Here is a 17,659-nt window from a genome sequence, read left to right as displayed (position 1 = left end):
TTATGGTGACTGTACTAGCCTCCAGTGGGCAACAATTTCTATCTCCAACATTACTGTGGAGTGGTGGCTCAAGATTAAGAAGGGCAGGCATCAGTCTCATGGACAGATAGCCACTGCGATGGAGAGTGGCTTTGATAAAGCCATAGGGACACCTCTTCTATGTCATTCCCTAACTAATATGACCAAGAAAAAGAGTGAGGACCTAGCATGTTCTTTACCTTTTATTTTGATCTGCCTCTTGGCCAACAAGATGAACAATGAAATGACTATTAATATCAATAATACCCATAGACTCCAGGTGGCATTTGAATGCTGACTGTCAGCTGTAGGATGAGTGCTATTCATTGTCGGTGAAGTCTCGTTGGCAGATGTAAGCTGGATGATATCCAGAGCCTTTATTGCTGATCCTGTTTAAAAAATTCAGAAAAAAAAATGAGTGAAGATTAAAAACATACCTCCATCAGCAAATTCTCTCTCTTGGAAGTCCAAAGTACTCATGTGTAATAACTATTTTCCAGACTCCGGATAGAAAGATGAAGAGGATGTGTGTGTAAAATGTTCTTACAGAGCTTATTTCGCTATCAAAGAAAGCAAATATATACTGAACCATCAAACATTGTGACATATTTACTCTGGTTAGAACTTTCTGGATGTTGGCATAATTTGGGGTGTTGAATTGTGCCAGAGAAAGACAGTGATGCCTTCAAAAGTGATGTTGGAGCTGGCAGAAGGGCAGCCATAACAGAGAAAGAAAAAACCTGGAAGGTTAGAGTGATGCATTCAGACTGGCAGCCCAGGAGAGTCCATTTCAGGTCATGTCATTGGTTTATAAAGAATGAGAAACACTGATAAAAGACATGGGAAGGAGGAACCCTTGTGATCATCAGGGATCTCCAGAGAGGAACACCACCAAGTAATCACTGGCTAAGTCTATCCGATTTTCCATTATGCACAAACGCTGGCATCCACACAGGAAAGTCTTCAGACATTTCGAGAGAACTGCCATGCCTTTCCCACCCTGTGGACATTTCCTTGTGGTAATATGCTTAATCACTTACTTGGCATTTTCTTCCATACTTGTAAGAATATATTGATATTGCAATTGAAATCTCCCATGGAGAACTTATAGAGCTGTTTTTCTAGTTCAGTATTAGTCTCCAATGCCTTTATGGCACTGCTGGCTTCAGGTTTGGTTACTTTCCATGTCTTCTTTGTTGGATAAAAGTGGGAGGAATATTGTCCATCAATGGTGAAGTCCCAGGAGGGATCATTGAATCTTTCTTGTTTATGTTGATATACCATGGTGCCCTGTAAGATGTGATTACCTGAAAATGACATAACACCGTCATCTTCCTCCCTTTAGTCGTCACCCTGTGAAACTTGAAATCTTCCTCCACACACTTAGAGACCTGTTTTCTTTCCTCCCTGGCTTGCCATTTCTTTTTTTTTTTAAATTTTTTTATTGGATGTTTTATTTACATTTCCTATGTTGTCCCCTTACCCAATCCCCCACCCACCCAGGAACCCCCTAGCCCCTCACCCCTCCTCCCTCTTCTCTGTGGATGTAACCTCTATCTACACCCCCCCACTCCCACCTCCCCACCCTCAAAATTCCCACCCCCTGGGGCGTCCAGCCTTCATGAGGTCAAGGTTCTCTTCTTCCACCTATGCCCAGCAGGGCCCTCCACTCTTACATATTCAGCTAAAGCCCTGGATCCCTCCCTAAGTGCTCCCAGACTGGTGGTTTAGACCCTGGGAGCTGTGGTTGGTTGGTATTGTTGCTCTCCTCATGGTGCCACAAATCCTTTCAGCTCCTTCAGTCTTCACTATAACTCCTCCATTGAGAACCCCATGATCAGTTCAATGGCTAGTTGTGAGCATCTGCCTCTGAGTATGTCAGACTCTTGAAGACCTCTGAGGAGATATCCATATCAGGCTCTTATCAGCATGCACTTCCTGACTTCCATATCAGCATCTACCTTTGGTGACTGCACATGGGATAGATACTCAGGTGGAGTGGTCTTGAAACGGCCCCTCCTTCAGTTTCTGTCCCTCACTTTGTCTCCATATTTGCTCCCTTGAGTATTTTGTTGCTCCTTCTAAGAAGGAACGAATCACCCCCACTTGGTCTTCCTTCTTTATGAGCTTCATGTGGCCTGTGAGTTACATCTTGGGCATTTCAAGGTTCTGGGCTAATATCCAATAATCAGTGAATGAATACCATGTGTGTTCTTTTGTGATTGGCTTACCTCACTTAGGATGATAATTTCTAGTTCCATCCATTTACCTAGGAACCTCTCAAATTCATTGTTTTTAATAGCTGAGTAATACTCCATGGTGTAAATATACCACATTTTTTGAATCCATTCCTCAGTTGAAGGACATCTGGGTTCTTTCCAGCTCCTGGCTATTATAAATAAGGCTGCTATGAACATAGTCGAGCATATGTCCTTGTTATATGTTCGAGCATCTTCTGGGTATATGCCTAGGAGTGGTACAGCTGGATCCTCGGGTAATGCTATGTCCAATTTTCTGAGGAACCGCCACACTGATTTCCAAAGTGGTTGCACCATCTTTCAGTCCCACCAACAATGGAGGAGTGTTCCTCTTTCTCCACACCCTCGCCAGCATCTACTATCACCTGAGTTTTTAATCTTAGCCATTCTGACTGGTGTGAGATGGAATCTCAGGGTTGTTTTGATTTGCATTTCCCTGACGAATACGGATGCTGAACATTACTTTAGGTGCTTCTCGGCCATTCGAGTTTCTTCCGTTGAAAATTCTTTGTTAAGCTCTATACCCCATTTTTTAATAGGGTAATTTGGTTGTCTGGAGTCTAATTTCTTGAGTTCTTTGTATATATTGGATATTAGCCCTCTATCAGATGAAGGATTGGTAAAGATCTTTTCCCAATTTGTTGGTTGTTGTTTTGTCCTATTGACAGTGTCCTTTGCCTTACAGAAACTTTGCAATTTTATGAAGTCCCATTTGTCAATTCTTGATCTTAGAGCATATGCCATTGGAGTTCTGTTCAGGAACTTTTCTCCTGTGCCCAAGTATTCGAGGATCTTCCCCACCTTCTCTTCTATTAGTTTCAATGTATCTGGTTTTATGTGGAGGTCCTTTATCCACATAGACTTGACCTTTGTACAAGGGGATAAGAATGGATCAATTTTCATTCTTCTACATGTTGTCCTCCAGTTGAACCAGCACCATTTGTTGAAAATGCTGTCCTTTTTCCACTGGACAGTTTTAGCTCCTTTGTCAAAGATCAAGTGACCATAGGAGTGTGGGTTCATTTCTGGGTCTTCAATTCTATTCCATTGATCTTCCTGCCTGTCTCTGTACCAATACCAGGTAGTTTTTAATCGCTCTGTAGTACAGCTTGAGGTCAGGGATGGTGATTCCTCCAGAAGTTCTTTTATTGTTGAGAATAGTTTTCGCTATCCTGGGTTTTTTGTTATTCCATATGAATTTGAGAATTTCCTTTTCTAACTCTGTGAAGAATTGAGTTGGGATTTTAATGAGGATTGCATTGAATCTGTAGATTGCTTTTGGCAAGATGGCCATTTTTATTATATTAATCCTGCCAATCCATGAGCATGGGAGACCTTTCCATCTTCTGAGATCTTCTTCGATTTCTTTCTTCAGAGACTTGAAGTTCTTGTCATACAGGTCTTTCACTTGCTTGGTTAGATTCACACAAAGGTATTTTATATTATTTGCAACTATTGTGAAGGGTGTCATTTCCCTAATTTCTTTTTCAGTCTGTTTATCTTTCATGTAGAGGAAGGCTACTGATTTGTTTGAGTTGATTTTATAACCAGCCACTTTGCTGAAGTTGTTTATCAGGTTTAGGAGTTCTCTGGTGGAAGTTTTGGGGTCACTTAAGTATACTATCATATCATCTGCAAATAGCGAAAATTTGACTTCTTCCTTTCCAATTTGTATCCCTTTGACCTCCTTTTGTTGTCTAATTGCTCTGGCTAGGACTTCCAGTACTATATTGAATAGGTAGGGAGAGAGTGGGCAGCCTTGTCTAGCCCTGATTTTAGTGGGATTGCTTCAAGTTTCTCTCCATTTAGCTTGATGTTGGCTACTGGTTTGCTGTATGTTGCTTTTACTATGTTTAGGTAGGGGCCTTGAATTCCTGGTCTTTCCAAGAGTTGTATCATGAAGTGGTGTTCAATTTTGTCAAATGCCTTCTCAGCATCTAGTGATATGATCATGTGGGTTTTTTTTTTTTTAGTTTGTTTATATAGTGGATTACATTGATGGATTTCCGAATATTGAACCAACCGTGCATTCCTGGTATAATGCCTACTTGATCATGATGGATAATTGTTTTGATCTGTTCTTGGATTCGGTTTGTGAGTTTTATTGAGCATTTTTGCATCGATATTCATAAGGTAGATTGATGTCAAGTTCTCTTTCTTTGTTGGGTCTTTGTGTGGTTTAGGTATGAGCATGATTGTGGCTTCATAGAATGAATTGGGTAGTGTTCCTTCTGTTTCTATTTTGTGTAACAGTTTATAGAAAATTGGTATTAAATCTTCTTTGAAGGTCTGATAGAACTATGCACTAAAACCATCTGGTCCCAGACTTTTTTTGGTGGGGAGATTTTTAACGACTGCTTCTGTTTCTTTAGGGGTTATGGGACTGTTTATATGGTTTATCTGCTCCTGATTTAACATTGATAACTGGTATTTGTCTAGAAAATTGTCGATTTCATCCAGATTTTCCAATTTTGTTTAGTGTAGGCTTTTGTAGTAGGATCTGATGTTTTTTGAATTTCCTCAGTTTCTGTTGTTATGTCACCTTTTCAGTTCTGATTTTATTAATTTGCATACTGTCTCTCTGCCCTCTGATTAGTCTGGCTAAGGATTTATCTATCTTGTTGATTTTCTCAAAGAACCAGCTCCTGGTTTTATTAATTCTTTGTATAGTTCTTTTTGTTTCTATTTGGTTGATTTCAGCCCTGAGTTTGATTATTTCCTGCCATCTACTCCTCTTGGGTGTATTAGCTTCTTTTTGTTCTAGGGCTTTCAGGTTTGTTGTCAAGCTGCTAGTGTATGCTCCTTCCAGTTTCTTTTTGTAGGCATTTAGAGCTATGAATTTTCCTCTTAGCACCGCTTTCATTGTGTCCCATAAATTTTGGTGTGATGTGTCTTCATTTTCATTAAATTCTAAAAAGTCTTTAATTTCTTTCTTTATTTCTTCCCTGACCATATTATCATTGAGTGGAGTGTTGTTCAGTTTCCACATGAATGTGGGCTTTCCATTGTTTTTGTCGTTATTGAAGACAAGCCTTAGTCTATGGTGATATGATAGGATGCATGGGATTATTTCAATTTTTTTGTATCTGTTGAGGCCTGTTTTGTGAACAATTATGTGGTCTATTTTGGAAAAGGTACCATGAAGTTCTGAGAAAAAGATATATTCTTTTGTTTTGGGTGAAATGTTCTATAGATATCTGTTAAATCCATTTGGTTCATAACTTCTTTAGTTGCACTGTATCTCTGTCTCATTTCTGTTCCCATGATCTGTCTATTGCTGAGAGTGGGGTGTTGAAGTCTCCCACTATTATTGTGTGAGGTGCAATGTGTGCTTTGAGCTTTAGTAAAGTTTCTTTTATGAAAGTGGGTGATCTTGCATTTGGTGCATAGATGTTCAGAATTGAGAGTTCATGTTGGTTGACTTTTCCTTTGACAAATATGAAATGTTCTTCCATATCCTTTTTGATAGCTTTAAGTTGAAAGTCAAATTTATTCAATATTAGAATGGCTACTCCAGCTTATTTCTTAGAATCATTTACTTGAAAAATTGTTTTCCAGCCTTTTACTCTGAGGAAGTGTCTGTCTTTGTCACTGAGGTAGATTTCCTGTATGCAACAAAATGGTGGGTCCTGTTTATGTATCCAGTCCATTAGTCTATGTCTTTTTTATTGGGGAATTGAGTCCTTTGATGTTAAGAGATATTAAGGATAGGGGATTGTTACTTCCTGTTATTTTTGTTATTAGTGGTGGGGTTGTTTGTGAGGCTATCTTATTTTGGATTTGTTGGAAGAGGATTACCTTCTTGTTCTTTCTAGGATATATTTTTCCTCCTTGTATTGGAGCTTTCTCGCTATTATCCTTTGTAGTGCTGGGTTTGTGGAAAGATATTGTGTAAATTTGGTTTTGTGGTAGAATATCTTGGTTTCTCCATCTATGGTAATTGAGAGTTTTGCTGGGTATAATAGCCTGAGATGGCATTCATATTCTTTTAGGGTCTGTATGACATCTGTCCAGGATCTTCTCACTTTTATAGTATCTGGTGAGAAGTCTGGTGTAATGCTGATAGGTCTGCCTTTATATATTACTTGGCCTTTTTCCCTTACTGCTTTTAATATTCTTTCTTTGTTTTGTGCATTTGGTGTTTTGATTATTATGTGACGGGAAATATTTTCTCGTCTAGTCTATTTGGCGTTCTGTAGGCTTCTTGTATGTTTATGGGCACCTCACCCTTTAGGTTAGGGAAGTTTTCCTCTATGATTTTGTTGAAGATATTTATTGACCCTTTAAGTTGAGAACCTTCACTCTCTTCTTTACCTATTATCCTTTGGTTTGGTCTTCTCATTGTGTCCTGGATTTCCTGGATGTTTTTTGTTAAGAGTTTTTTGCATTTTGTGTTTTATTTTTTTTGACAGTGGTGTCAATATTATCTATGGTATCTTCTACACCTGAGATTCTCTCTTCTATCTCTTGTATTCTGTTGGTGATGCTTCTGTCTATGACTCCTGATTTCTTTCCTAGGTTTTCTATCTCCAGGGTAATCTCCCTTTGTGATTTCTTTATTGTTTCTACTTCCATTTTTATGTCCCGGATGGTTTTGTTCAATTCCTTCACCTGGTTGGTTGTGCTCTCTTGTAATTCTTTAAGGGATTTTTGTGTTTCCTCTTTAAGGTCTTCTACCTGTTTACCTGTGTTCTCCTCAATTTCTTTGAGAGTGTTATTTATGTCCTTCTTAAAGTCTTCTATCATCATCATTAGAAGTAATATTAAATCTGAATCTTGCTTTCCTGGTGATATGGGAAATTCAGGACTTTCTGATGTGGGAGAACTAGGCTCTGATGATGCCAAGTACCCTTGGTTGCTGATGCTTATGTTCTTGCGCTTACCTTTTGCCATCTGGATCTCCTTAGTGCTCCCTGTGCTGTTTCTGACTGGAACCTGTCTTTCCTATTATCTTGGTTGTATCATAACTGTTTGGGGTGAGTGTTACTACTAGGATCAGAGCTGAGGCCCAAGTGCTCAGTATTCAGGCTGTGGACCAGAAGGAACCAGTGCTCTGGGCCAAGAGTGAATTCCTGGGTCCCAGTGGGTCCCAATTACTCCCTGTTTGGGGGCGGGTGTTGCTGTCTCCTTACCTAAGATGCTGCAATGTTTAGAGCTTCTGGGAGCCCCACTTCCTCTGGGTTTTGTGAGATTGGGTGCAGAGCTACTTCCTGGGATCTGCTCAGTGCTTGGGTGCAGACTGAAGGGAACCATTGCTCTGGGCCAGAAATGAATTCCTGGGTCCCAGTGGATCCCAGTTACTCCCTGTTTAGCGCCAGTGTTGCTGTCTCCTTACCTTAAATACTGCCTGGGTTAGAGCTCCTGGGAGTCCCTCTGGGAGCTGCTCAGTGCTCAGGAACAGCCCTGAAGGAGTTCTTCCTATTTCTTGTCGATAGCCCTGTCTTTATTTCCTGTCCCAGTCTTACCTCTGGTCTTGACTGGCCCTGGTTCCATGTTAAGTAGATGATTCTTGAACTCTTCTCCAATGTCTTTTATGCTTTTTGTCAGCCCTTCCCATGCTTTGGTGGCATTTACCTCCTTTCCCAGGTTGCCCAAAGGCTTTGCCTCCTTATCACTATACTGAAGGAAGGGTATTCCATTCACTGAACACTGTCCTTCATACCAGTGTGAAGAACGATCTTTGACAGTGAAGTTGAACCAGATAGAGTATGTATCTGTGAGAAAAACAGGTAGGTGAGTTCCAAATAGGGAGAAGAAGGCCATAGGATTCATGTTCTGTCAAGTTAGCACTTTCAGAATACACTGGTCGGGACAACTAGATCCTTAGCCTTGGGTTACCTTACTGTTATATTCTGGCAAGATCCTCTGACAATACCCTTGACCCTTCAGATGCACACAATGTTACCAGGGGGACCTACCTAACAAACAGTTGAAGTGACCTTTTCTAAGTATGAAGGTAGAAAATACACAAGATTTTCTACTCTGGCTGATGAAAGAACATCTTTTATAGAAGGGAAGATATCTCAAAGATGCATGGCAAATTTGTCTTGTGTCCTAAGTGTTCAGGAGATGTTTCCTGAAGAAAAGCTGAAAATTGACACATACGGGAAGCTGCTAGCTATGGTCATATTACCTAGTGCCAATCTTGGTGCTCTAAACCTGGGCACTGGATGTTTAGGTTTCTCTCTAGTTAAATCACAACTTTAAGAGATATACATTTGTCTGTGTAGCACAAAATGTAGTAGAATTATATATCCTCTGCCATTGTTTGTTGGAAGTATGTGATTTGCTTATTTATTTTTATTTTACACAGAATTACAGTTAAAAGATTGCATGAATCTCAGAGGAGAATTTGAACTTTGCACTTTTCAACAAGTTTGAGAGTGCTAGAGACTATGGGGACTTTTGAAGTTGGACTGAATCTGTTTCCACAGTATGATATGAGTAAAAAGCCTTTGGCCAGGGAGTGGAATGTAGTGGTTTAAAAGAAAATGACCCCCATAGGCTCACAGGGAGTGGCACTATTAGGAAGTGTGGCCTTGTTGGAGAAAATGTCTTTCATTCTCTCCCTGCTGCCTGCCGATCTGGATATCGAACTCTCAGCTCCCTTTTTAGAGCCCTATTTGCTGCATGCAGCCATGCTCCCAGCTATGAGGATATTGGACCAAACCTCTGAACCATAAGGCATCCCAACTTAAATGTTTTCCTTTATAAGAGTTGCTATGTTCATGTTGTCACAGCAATAAAACTCTAAGACAGGCTGTAATCTGCACACTGCCATCTTCCCTGCACATGTAAGAAGATGTGCCAGTCCTTACATCTCAGCACACTTATCGTCTGTGGTCTTTCAGCAGCAAAAGAAGACATGCAGTACAATGTGAAGGGGACAGTTACACTAAGCAGAGTTGAGAAGAGTGACAAACGATAGCAAAGTGCATCCGAACACATTCTCCCATGCATGCCTTAGCACTGAGACAAATCTACCACATGCGACTGAGAGCCAGTCTACAAAAGGATCTTGGTAAAGGAACGTTTATCCATAATGCAGCATACTCACTATAAAATAGAAAAGGAGACTTTAGAACATAATCTCTCCAGGCCTCGCCTTCTCCGCTGGAAGTATACAGGCTCAACCACCTTCCTCTCTGCTTCTCCCCACTGTCTCCTCTACCATTTTTAATTCTCATCTTCACACTTTCTTCCAAATCCTACACCTAAACTTTTGAAGTCTGATTGCCTGAGGTTCTTTCTCACTTCATTAAAAAGTCTGATGGACATAGAGACAAACCCTCTGTAGCCCCAGAAGTCTCATTTTGGTTGTGAACAAAAAGCCAACAAGTCCCCCACATTAAAGTGGATAAAAGGAGCACAAATTTTCTCTAAGAAAAACTGGATTTAGGAGCTGGGTCAATGGATGGACTGCACATGGCTGAAGAAGGAGCAGTGAACCATGAAGACGGTCCAACTAAAGCAACACTGGCAGCTTCAGGCTACCTGTCCTTGGAGGAAGATGGAAGCAAAGCACAGTGACTGGGGGAAACTCTCCAGTGCACTGGAAAGGGGATTTGTCTCTATAGATGACATCAGGTTCCACCAAGAAGAGAGAACCCAGTGCTGAGGATGCTCACGGAGAAAGGGAAGAACAGAGATCTGAAGGGAACAGCCTAACAGTACAAACTCCATTTTGTATTTACACTCCATCCTATGTTAAATTTGTCCTCAGGCCAAACTCAGTTACTGGAAAAATCACAGCATATTCTAGGAATCAAGACACACATAGCAACAGCCATACTTTGCTAACAAAAGCCACCTCACCCATAGTAAGAGCTACTCACCTCCCAATATTCCAGACGTTTTGAAGTAGATTACTCAAGTTAACAAAATAACGTGCTGAAATCATTGCTAGCCAATAGAAATGCTCCAAGCTATGATTTTCAAATGATAACGAATCACGTAGCTGCTAAGTTGGAAAGCACCTATCCTATTGTATCTGTAATTAAAAGGCAAGGCTTCATCAGCTCAGGACCTTCCACACCCAAAGACTGCATTGGAGAGATTGGAGGGCACAAGCTGGAGCTTGAATAATGAGTTGGATTCCTGGTGGACTCTGGTGTTCAGTGGGAACCTTGAAATCTGGGCATAATATTTGGGGGCACCTTTGGGACACCCACCAACCCTCCACCAGCGCGAACCAGTAAAGTCAAAGACCAAATTGGTAAGTATTCTCTGGGTAATGTTTGTCTGAGTGTCTGGCTGTATTAACTGTTGCAAATCTATAAACCTGTGATTTAGCACTGCCACTGGGGACTGTAGCAGATATACTGTCCTCCTCCCCCCCAGTCAGCAGCACCAGGAGACCTCCCAGATCCATTAGTAAGGGATTGGATCCCCTAATTTCTTTAGAGAGACATTTCGGGTTTTGTCTACTTCATCATCATCTCACTTTAGCTTTTGCTACTGTATAGCAATCAGCATTCATATTTCTGTGTTCTTTGGCTGTTTGTTTGCATTGTGTCTGATGTATTTTCTTGTGTTCAAAATTAGAAGTATGGGGCAGTCCCAGAGGCTCCCCTTCCCCCAGCGCTTTTCCTGGCCGGGATTAAGGACTTTATCAATAGGAGTGGAGGGTAGGATGGACGGAGTAACCACTAACCACTATTTGCACATTGGAGTGGCCAGCTTTCCATGTTGGCTGACCACCTGACGGGACCTGGGACCCCCTCATGTCACAGAAAGTCAAGATTGTCATCTATAGTCAGACCAGCCACCAAGAAAAAGTCAACAACACCACCACCTGGCAAAACCTCATATACAGCCCACCTACCTGACTGAAGCACAGCCTAGTGGTTAAGAAGACAAGACAGAGAAATGTAAACCAACTGACCCGCCCTACCGTGTTTCGAAGAATAACAGGGATGTAGATTTCTTATCTCCTCTCCTCCTCTTTAGGAGCGATGGCAGCCTACCTAACATCAACACTGCCACACACCAGGGGACAGGTTGCTAGGAAACAGGCCAGGTCCAAGATACCAGACACCACTGTGATCCTCCTCCGTAGGGCCACGGGGACCCCCATGTGACCAGGGGTACCAACCCTTGCACTAAGGCATTTGTCTACTAGTGAACTGTATAATTGGAAGAACAGAACCCAAAATTTTCAGAGAGGCCAGGGGCCCTTATAGAACTCATGGATTTAGTAACCTTTACTGTCCAACCTGCGTGGGGTGATTATCAGCATCTGATACAGATTCTCTGCATCACAGAAGAGAGGGAAAGAATTATCAGTGAGGCTCAGAAAGTAGTTCCAGGTGAGAATGCGACCCACACTACTAATCAGTTGTTTATTGACAACTCTTTTCCCTTGGCCAGGTCTAACTTGGCTGAATATAAGTTACATGTCTACCCTCAGACTCTAATGGGAGGGGTCTCCTAGCAGTTGCTCACCATCCCAATTTGGCTTGAATAGGTGATGTTAGAAAAGAAGATAGCGAGTGCCCTATAGTCTTTCTAGAGAGAATTATGACAGCATTCCAGATCTTGCTGAACCCATAGTCACAAGAGAACACTTCAGCTGTGATGATGGCTTTCATCAATGTCAGTGCCAGACATAAATCGTAAGGTACACAGAGTTGATAGGATGTAGGAAAGGTCCTTACGGGAGTTGTTAGCTTTCTTGGAGAAACTGCACAATAACCCAGAGCCTTAAAGACAAACCAGCCTGCTCTAATACCCAATGAACATGTAACTTGGCCAAAATCTTGCTGGCAGCCACAGCTGGCACTGAGGAAGAAAATCAACAGCAGATGCTACATCTAGCAGCCAACAAAGTTAAGAGACCACCAACAAGGGACAAGCCCTGAACCAAAAGAAACAACATGCATATTGTAAAGGAAAAAAGCTTTGGATCAATGATTGTCCCAAGCAACCCTGCCTCCCCAAAAAATACCAGAAGAGGGTCAAACAAAAGTGCTGGAATTAGAAGATTTGAGCAATTAGGGGACACAGAATTTAGACCATCTCTCCAAACCTGGGGTAACCATTAGAGTGGAGGGAAAACCCATCCAACTTCTAGTAGACACAGGAGCCCAACATTTGCGCCTCACAGAGGCTCATGGAAAACCAACATGAGTACAGGGGGCCACAGACATCCATCAATATATATGGACTACCCAAACTATAGTGGTGGACCTCAAGATGGGAAGGGTACCCCACATTTTCCTAGCCAAGGCTGAATGCCTCTACTCCCAACTAGGAAGAGACTTGCTAAGAATAATAGGGCCTCAACCCAAACTGACTGAATTTCTGCCTAAAGAGCAGAGCTAATTGCTCAAATACCCTCAACCTGGGCAGGGACAATCAAGTCAATGTTTATACTAATGGCAGATATGCCTTTGCCACTTTGCATATCTGTGGGGCCTTGTATCAGGAGAGGGGGCTGCTTATGGCTGAGGGAAAGAAAACTGAAAACAAACATGACAGTTTAGATTCATTACAAGCCCTCTGACTGCCCCAAAGCTAGAAATTATTCACATCCCCAGCCACCAAGGGGCAGTTATGGTGAAGCTAAGGACAACCAGAGGGCAGACAAGGCAGCAAAGGCCACCCTTAGTCCCAAACCAGTCCTGACCCTTTGGCTGTCAGATCTTTGGCTACCCATTCTACCAGAGAAGCTGAAGTATTCTCAAGAATACATAAAACATATAAAAACTCAGATACCAATGGCCCACAAATCATGAGACTGGTGGATGACGGTGACTATAAGTTAATCCTGTCATATACACTTGCTCAGAAGCTGCTCTGTCCCGTCCACCAGAGCACCCACCTGGGTATGAGGAAAATGGAGGCCCTCTTTTGACATGCAGACCTGAAGATTATTCATCTCAAATCTTTAGTGAGATAAATTGCCTTCAATTACACTGTGTTTGTAGGCCCCAAAGATCAGAAGCAAAGCCTCACCTGAAAGCTGACCAATGCTGACAAGCCCAAAGGAAAAGGCTCCTGACAGTGAGGCTCCAAACCAGGAGTCCATTGGGAATTAGACTCATGAGGCTAAACCAGGCAAATATGGATACAGGCAAGTATTAGTACCTGTAGATACTTTTTCAGGATGGACTGAGGCCTTCCCTGCCACACATGAAATGGCACAAACAGTGGTCAAAAACGTACTGGAAGATATCCTTCCTAGGTATGGTATGCCAGCTATGTTGAGCTCTGACAGTGGACCTGCCTTTGTCTTTAGCAGTTTGTGTTCTCAGTTTAGTCATGATACCCAAAAACCTGTTTTCAGTGTCCCACACATAGGCTAATGAAGCCTGACCTCAGTTGGCTTCGATTGGGAAATAAAGTTGCCAGCAGTCAAGGGCTTTGCAGTGAGACAGAGGCAGGACTTTTAGGATTACTGGGCAAGAAATGCAGGAGAGATAAAAGGGGAGAGTCCAGCATGAGAGAGGCTTAGGATGGACCACATTGTGAAGGAGCAGGAGGGTGAGATGGCCGAAACGTATGTGCAAACACAAAGTGGCCTCATGGGATGGTTGGCCAGATGGAACCAGGGCAGCAAAGGTAATATATAGATTTAGAAAGAACCAACTCAGGAATATTGGAGGGGAGTGTGTTAACAAGGTGGAGGTTTAGGAGTAGCCAAACCATTGAGCTAGCTAAGGCATATTAAAAATAAAGCAATGAGTGTGTGTGTGTGTGTGTGTGTGTGTGTGTGTGTGTGTGTGTGTGTTTCATTCATGAATTCAAAACACTTGGGCAGGTGGATAAAAGCACATACGTGTACCTGCCTGGGAGCATTGAGTGGTTTTAATATTTACCACATCTCTTGCTGCTCAAGTAACATAGGGAATGGCCAAGACCATTGGGGTGGACTGGAAATTACATTGTGCTTATAGGCCTCAAAGTTCAGAACAGGAAGATAGGATGAATAGGACTCTGAAAGAGACACCAGATTAACCATGGAGACTGGCAGGGACAGGCTGGCTTTCCTCCCCTTTTACCCTCTATAGGGTGAGGAACATGCCTCTACACCTTAGGACTGACTTCCTTTGAAGTCATATATAGGAGACCCCCTCCCATGATTCCCAAACTAAAATCAGATGTATTAGCTTATGTGACTAATAGACATATATTTGACTTACTCAGTGCCCTACCTCATACCCAGAAGGGCCGCTGCCACACCTGAGAGTCAGCTCTGAAGTTGTTCCTCCACCTACACTTCATAATTACCTGAAGGCTACTGGATACTAGTGAATGGACATCAGAAACAGAATCTTTAACCCTCGTGGAAAGGGATTTACATAGTTGTGCTGACTACACCCACTGCACTTAAGGTAGACAGAATTACCCCCTGGATTCACAACATCCACAATTGCCTCACTGACCCTTCTTCAGACCCAGAGGACATCACACCCAGATGGCATGTTGTCAAGGACAAAAACTATCCTTTGAAACTCAAATCGCAAAGCTTACAGTTCTAATAGCCTTATTTTAACCAATAGCTGTTCCTCCTCTAACAACCCTCACCAGCCTTATGGCCTAACTTGGATCATCTATAATGCCCCTATAGGTGACATCCTTCAGCAGGTGGACAGGGTGGCCCCACAGTCACCTGGTATCCCAACCTCATCTTCGACTTCCAGGACCTTGTGGCACTTACCTGGTCTAGCACCCACCTAAAGGAACATTATTTTTATGTCTATCCAGGCCATAGAAATAGAGTGGCAATATTAGGAGGTGTGGCCTTGTTGGAGTAGGTCTGTCACTGTGGGTGTGAGCTTTAATACCCTAGTCCTAGCTGCCTGGAAGTCAGTCTTCCACTAGCAGCCTTCAGATGAAGATGTAAAACTCTCAGCTCCTCTTGCACTATGCCTGCCTGGATGCTGCCATGCTCCCACCTTGATGAAAATGACTGACCCTCTGTACCTGTAAGCCAGCCTCACTTAAACGTTGTCCTGATAAGAGTTGCCTTAGTCATGGTGTCTGTTCACAGCAGTAAACCCTAACTAAGGCATGGGCCTAACAAGGTCCAGTGAGGACATCTATATCCTGAAACTACACAGGAAAGACTCACAGCTTAACACCAACTTCAGGTCATCAAACCTGCTTTGGATGTAGGAAAACAACCACAACTCACCAAAGGGACCCAAATCTTTAGAAGACATCAATGACAAAATGGAAGAAAGAAAGAAAATAGATGCTTGTTTTCCCAAAGTGAAGTTCATCAATTTGGAATGTTTAGGATTTCTTCCTGATGACTAATTTATCCTATCTTTGGACAAAGTCTCCATGTGAAAACATCATTAACAGGCTACCCCTGCCAAAAAACCAGGTATACTGCCTGCAGGTCTTCTCTTCTCTGTCTGTTTCCCATATCCAATCCCCCAGGCTCAGCCCAGTTCTTCCAGTAGGGCATCCATGACAGTTCTCCCTGTCCCAGCCCCTAGCTCTCACCTCTGGTTGATCCCACAGGTCTTCCCCTGCTGCCTCCCTCACCCCATTAGTTGCTTATTTCTCACCCCCAACTCCAGCAGTGCCCTGTGACCCTGCTCACCTAAAGATCACTTTTCCCAGGGCAAGAAGTAGGGTGAGGCAAGGGCCAGGGCATGTTATTCCTGGCCTGGTCGTCCCCTGGGCAGCAGGAAGACAGCTGCGGCTGTTCATTACCCTTGCCTGGTCTGCTCCCAGCTACCAAACAAGCCAGTTACTGCTTGCACTGGCTGCAGCCTCTGGCCCAATACCAGGGAGTGCTGTCCATTCAGAGTGGCTCTCTCCTGGCAGTGGCCAAAGAGCGGAGCACTGTTTGGGACAAGGATGGGGTGACTCCCACAGCTGCCACCTCCTAGGATCTACATTACCCACAGCCCTACCTCTGTCTTCTGCCAATCCTTGTGCCCATCTCCTCTGCCTGAACGCTGGCAGCCAGTGAGGGCAGACTGCTGCCACTCCCATCACCCCCGCTCTTCCAATCAGATCTCTGGAACTCACCTTTTATTCCTGAACACAGAGAGATAGTCATCAGGGCCAAGTGGCAGAAAAGGAGCTTGGCAGACACAGCAAGCTCCATAGCTCCTTCTCTAGACCCTGACTGCAAGGGAAGGAAAATCTCGGTCCTGCTGATGGCTCAGACAGCAGAAAGTCCTTGAAACTTGGCTATGAGTTCAAGGCAATTCCTCCTCGGTGATCTTGTCAAAACCGGCTTCTAGTTCCCCTTTCTCCAGGTCTTTTCAGAGAGGGATCTTTTCAGTCCCTGCAGGACAGTCCGAGTTCCCTGAAGATCATGGTGTGGCCCTGCTCTTATCTCAAGTCTCTGAGGTCTGCCCTAGCTTGTGTGCCCTAGCATGTGAAGCTCCTGGAGTGACGTAAGATGAGCAGTGAGGGAAGTTAAGTACAGGAAGTAGCAGGGCCAGGATGTGCACTGTGTGTGTGTGTGGGGGGGGGGGGGAAGGACCGGGGGGGGGGGAGGTGAGCTACAGAGCAGCAGTGGCTCCAGGCTTCTGAGTCCATGTGTGCAGAGTCCTCAGGAGTACACTCTTCAGCCTTAGTCCTGAGTGATTCTCAGCAGCAAACCTGCACAGAGGCAGAGAAAGAGGAAGCAACCCTGGCTGCAATGTGCATGCTTTTGTGGAGTCCCTGCCACACAGGTACCCCAACACCTCTGGTGCCTCCAGCTTCCTCTGCCCACTAGGGATCCTTTCAGCACCTCTCTAGCTGTAGCTATCCATCTCCCCACCCCCACTTCCTGTCGCTTCCATCTGCACCTCTTAAGAATGTCTTTATAAGCCTAAGAAGTTCGGCTCCATCCAGGAAATCAGAGTTGTTGGCTGTCCAGTCTGCAAGCTGGGGTTTTCTTGTCAATTCTGCCACCCCAATGCTCTTGCTTTTTGAGGACAGAGACGTCCACAGGACTTAAAGTGCACCAAGTTTTTTGAGGTAGTGTCTCCTCTTAACTCAGGAGTTCCTGGATTTGGCTAGTCTGGCCAGCTTTAAAATCTGTGGATCTTCCTGTGTCCGGGATTAAAGGCACAAACTATCATTTATGGAGTTTTTGTGGGTTTATGGAGCAGGAAATATAGGTCCTCTTGCTTATAAGGCTGGAGTTTCAAAATGAAAGCAACTTCATAGCTGTTTGTGGCAGGACTTGCCTTCCATCCCAGCTCTTGGGAGGTAGCAGTAGACAGGAGGATCCCTGTTGAGTTAAAGGCCAGGCAGAGTTCAATGGAGAGATAGTGACTCAAAAACAAATATATATGTGTGTGTGTGTGTGTGTGTGTGTGTGTGTGTGTATACATACATATGTACACATACACATTCACAACAGTAAAAATCAGCTTCAGAGAAAATGTTGCCACAGGCAGGCAGGTGTGCAATTTTGCTGACAC

General features: G+C 43.4%; 1 protein-coding gene across 1 annotated transcript in view; it reads right to left on the bottom strand.

Moving 5' to 3' along the window:
- Positions 1-285: 285 nt before the first annotated feature.
- The window catches only part of LOC114634905, a gene marked incomplete at its 3' end in the record, with an annotated part of 31,262 nt that continues 13,888 nt past the window's right edge, over positions 286-17,659 (bottom strand). The window contains exons 6-9 of the mRNA XM_028783505.1: positions 12,612-12,736; positions 7,742-7,990; positions 1,059-1,325; positions 286-407 (exon numbers count right to left, since the gene is read on the bottom strand). Coding sequence (XP_028639338.1) covers positions 286-407; positions 1,059-1,325; positions 7,742-7,990; positions 12,612-12,736 — 763 coding nt within the window. The remainder of the gene's footprint in view (positions 408-1,058; positions 1,326-7,741; positions 7,991-12,611; positions 12,737-17,659) is intronic.

This window comes from Grammomys surdaster, unplaced genomic scaffold (genome assembly GCF_004785775.1).
Source record: "Grammomys surdaster isolate TR1022 unplaced genomic scaffold, NIH_TR_1.0 1144, whole genome shotgun sequence".
Classification (NCBI taxonomy): Eukaryota; Metazoa; Chordata; class Mammalia; order Rodentia; family Muridae; genus Grammomys; species Grammomys surdaster.
The sequence above is the reverse complement of the archived record's forward strand: the minus strand, read 5'-3'. Positions and strand labels throughout refer to the sequence as shown.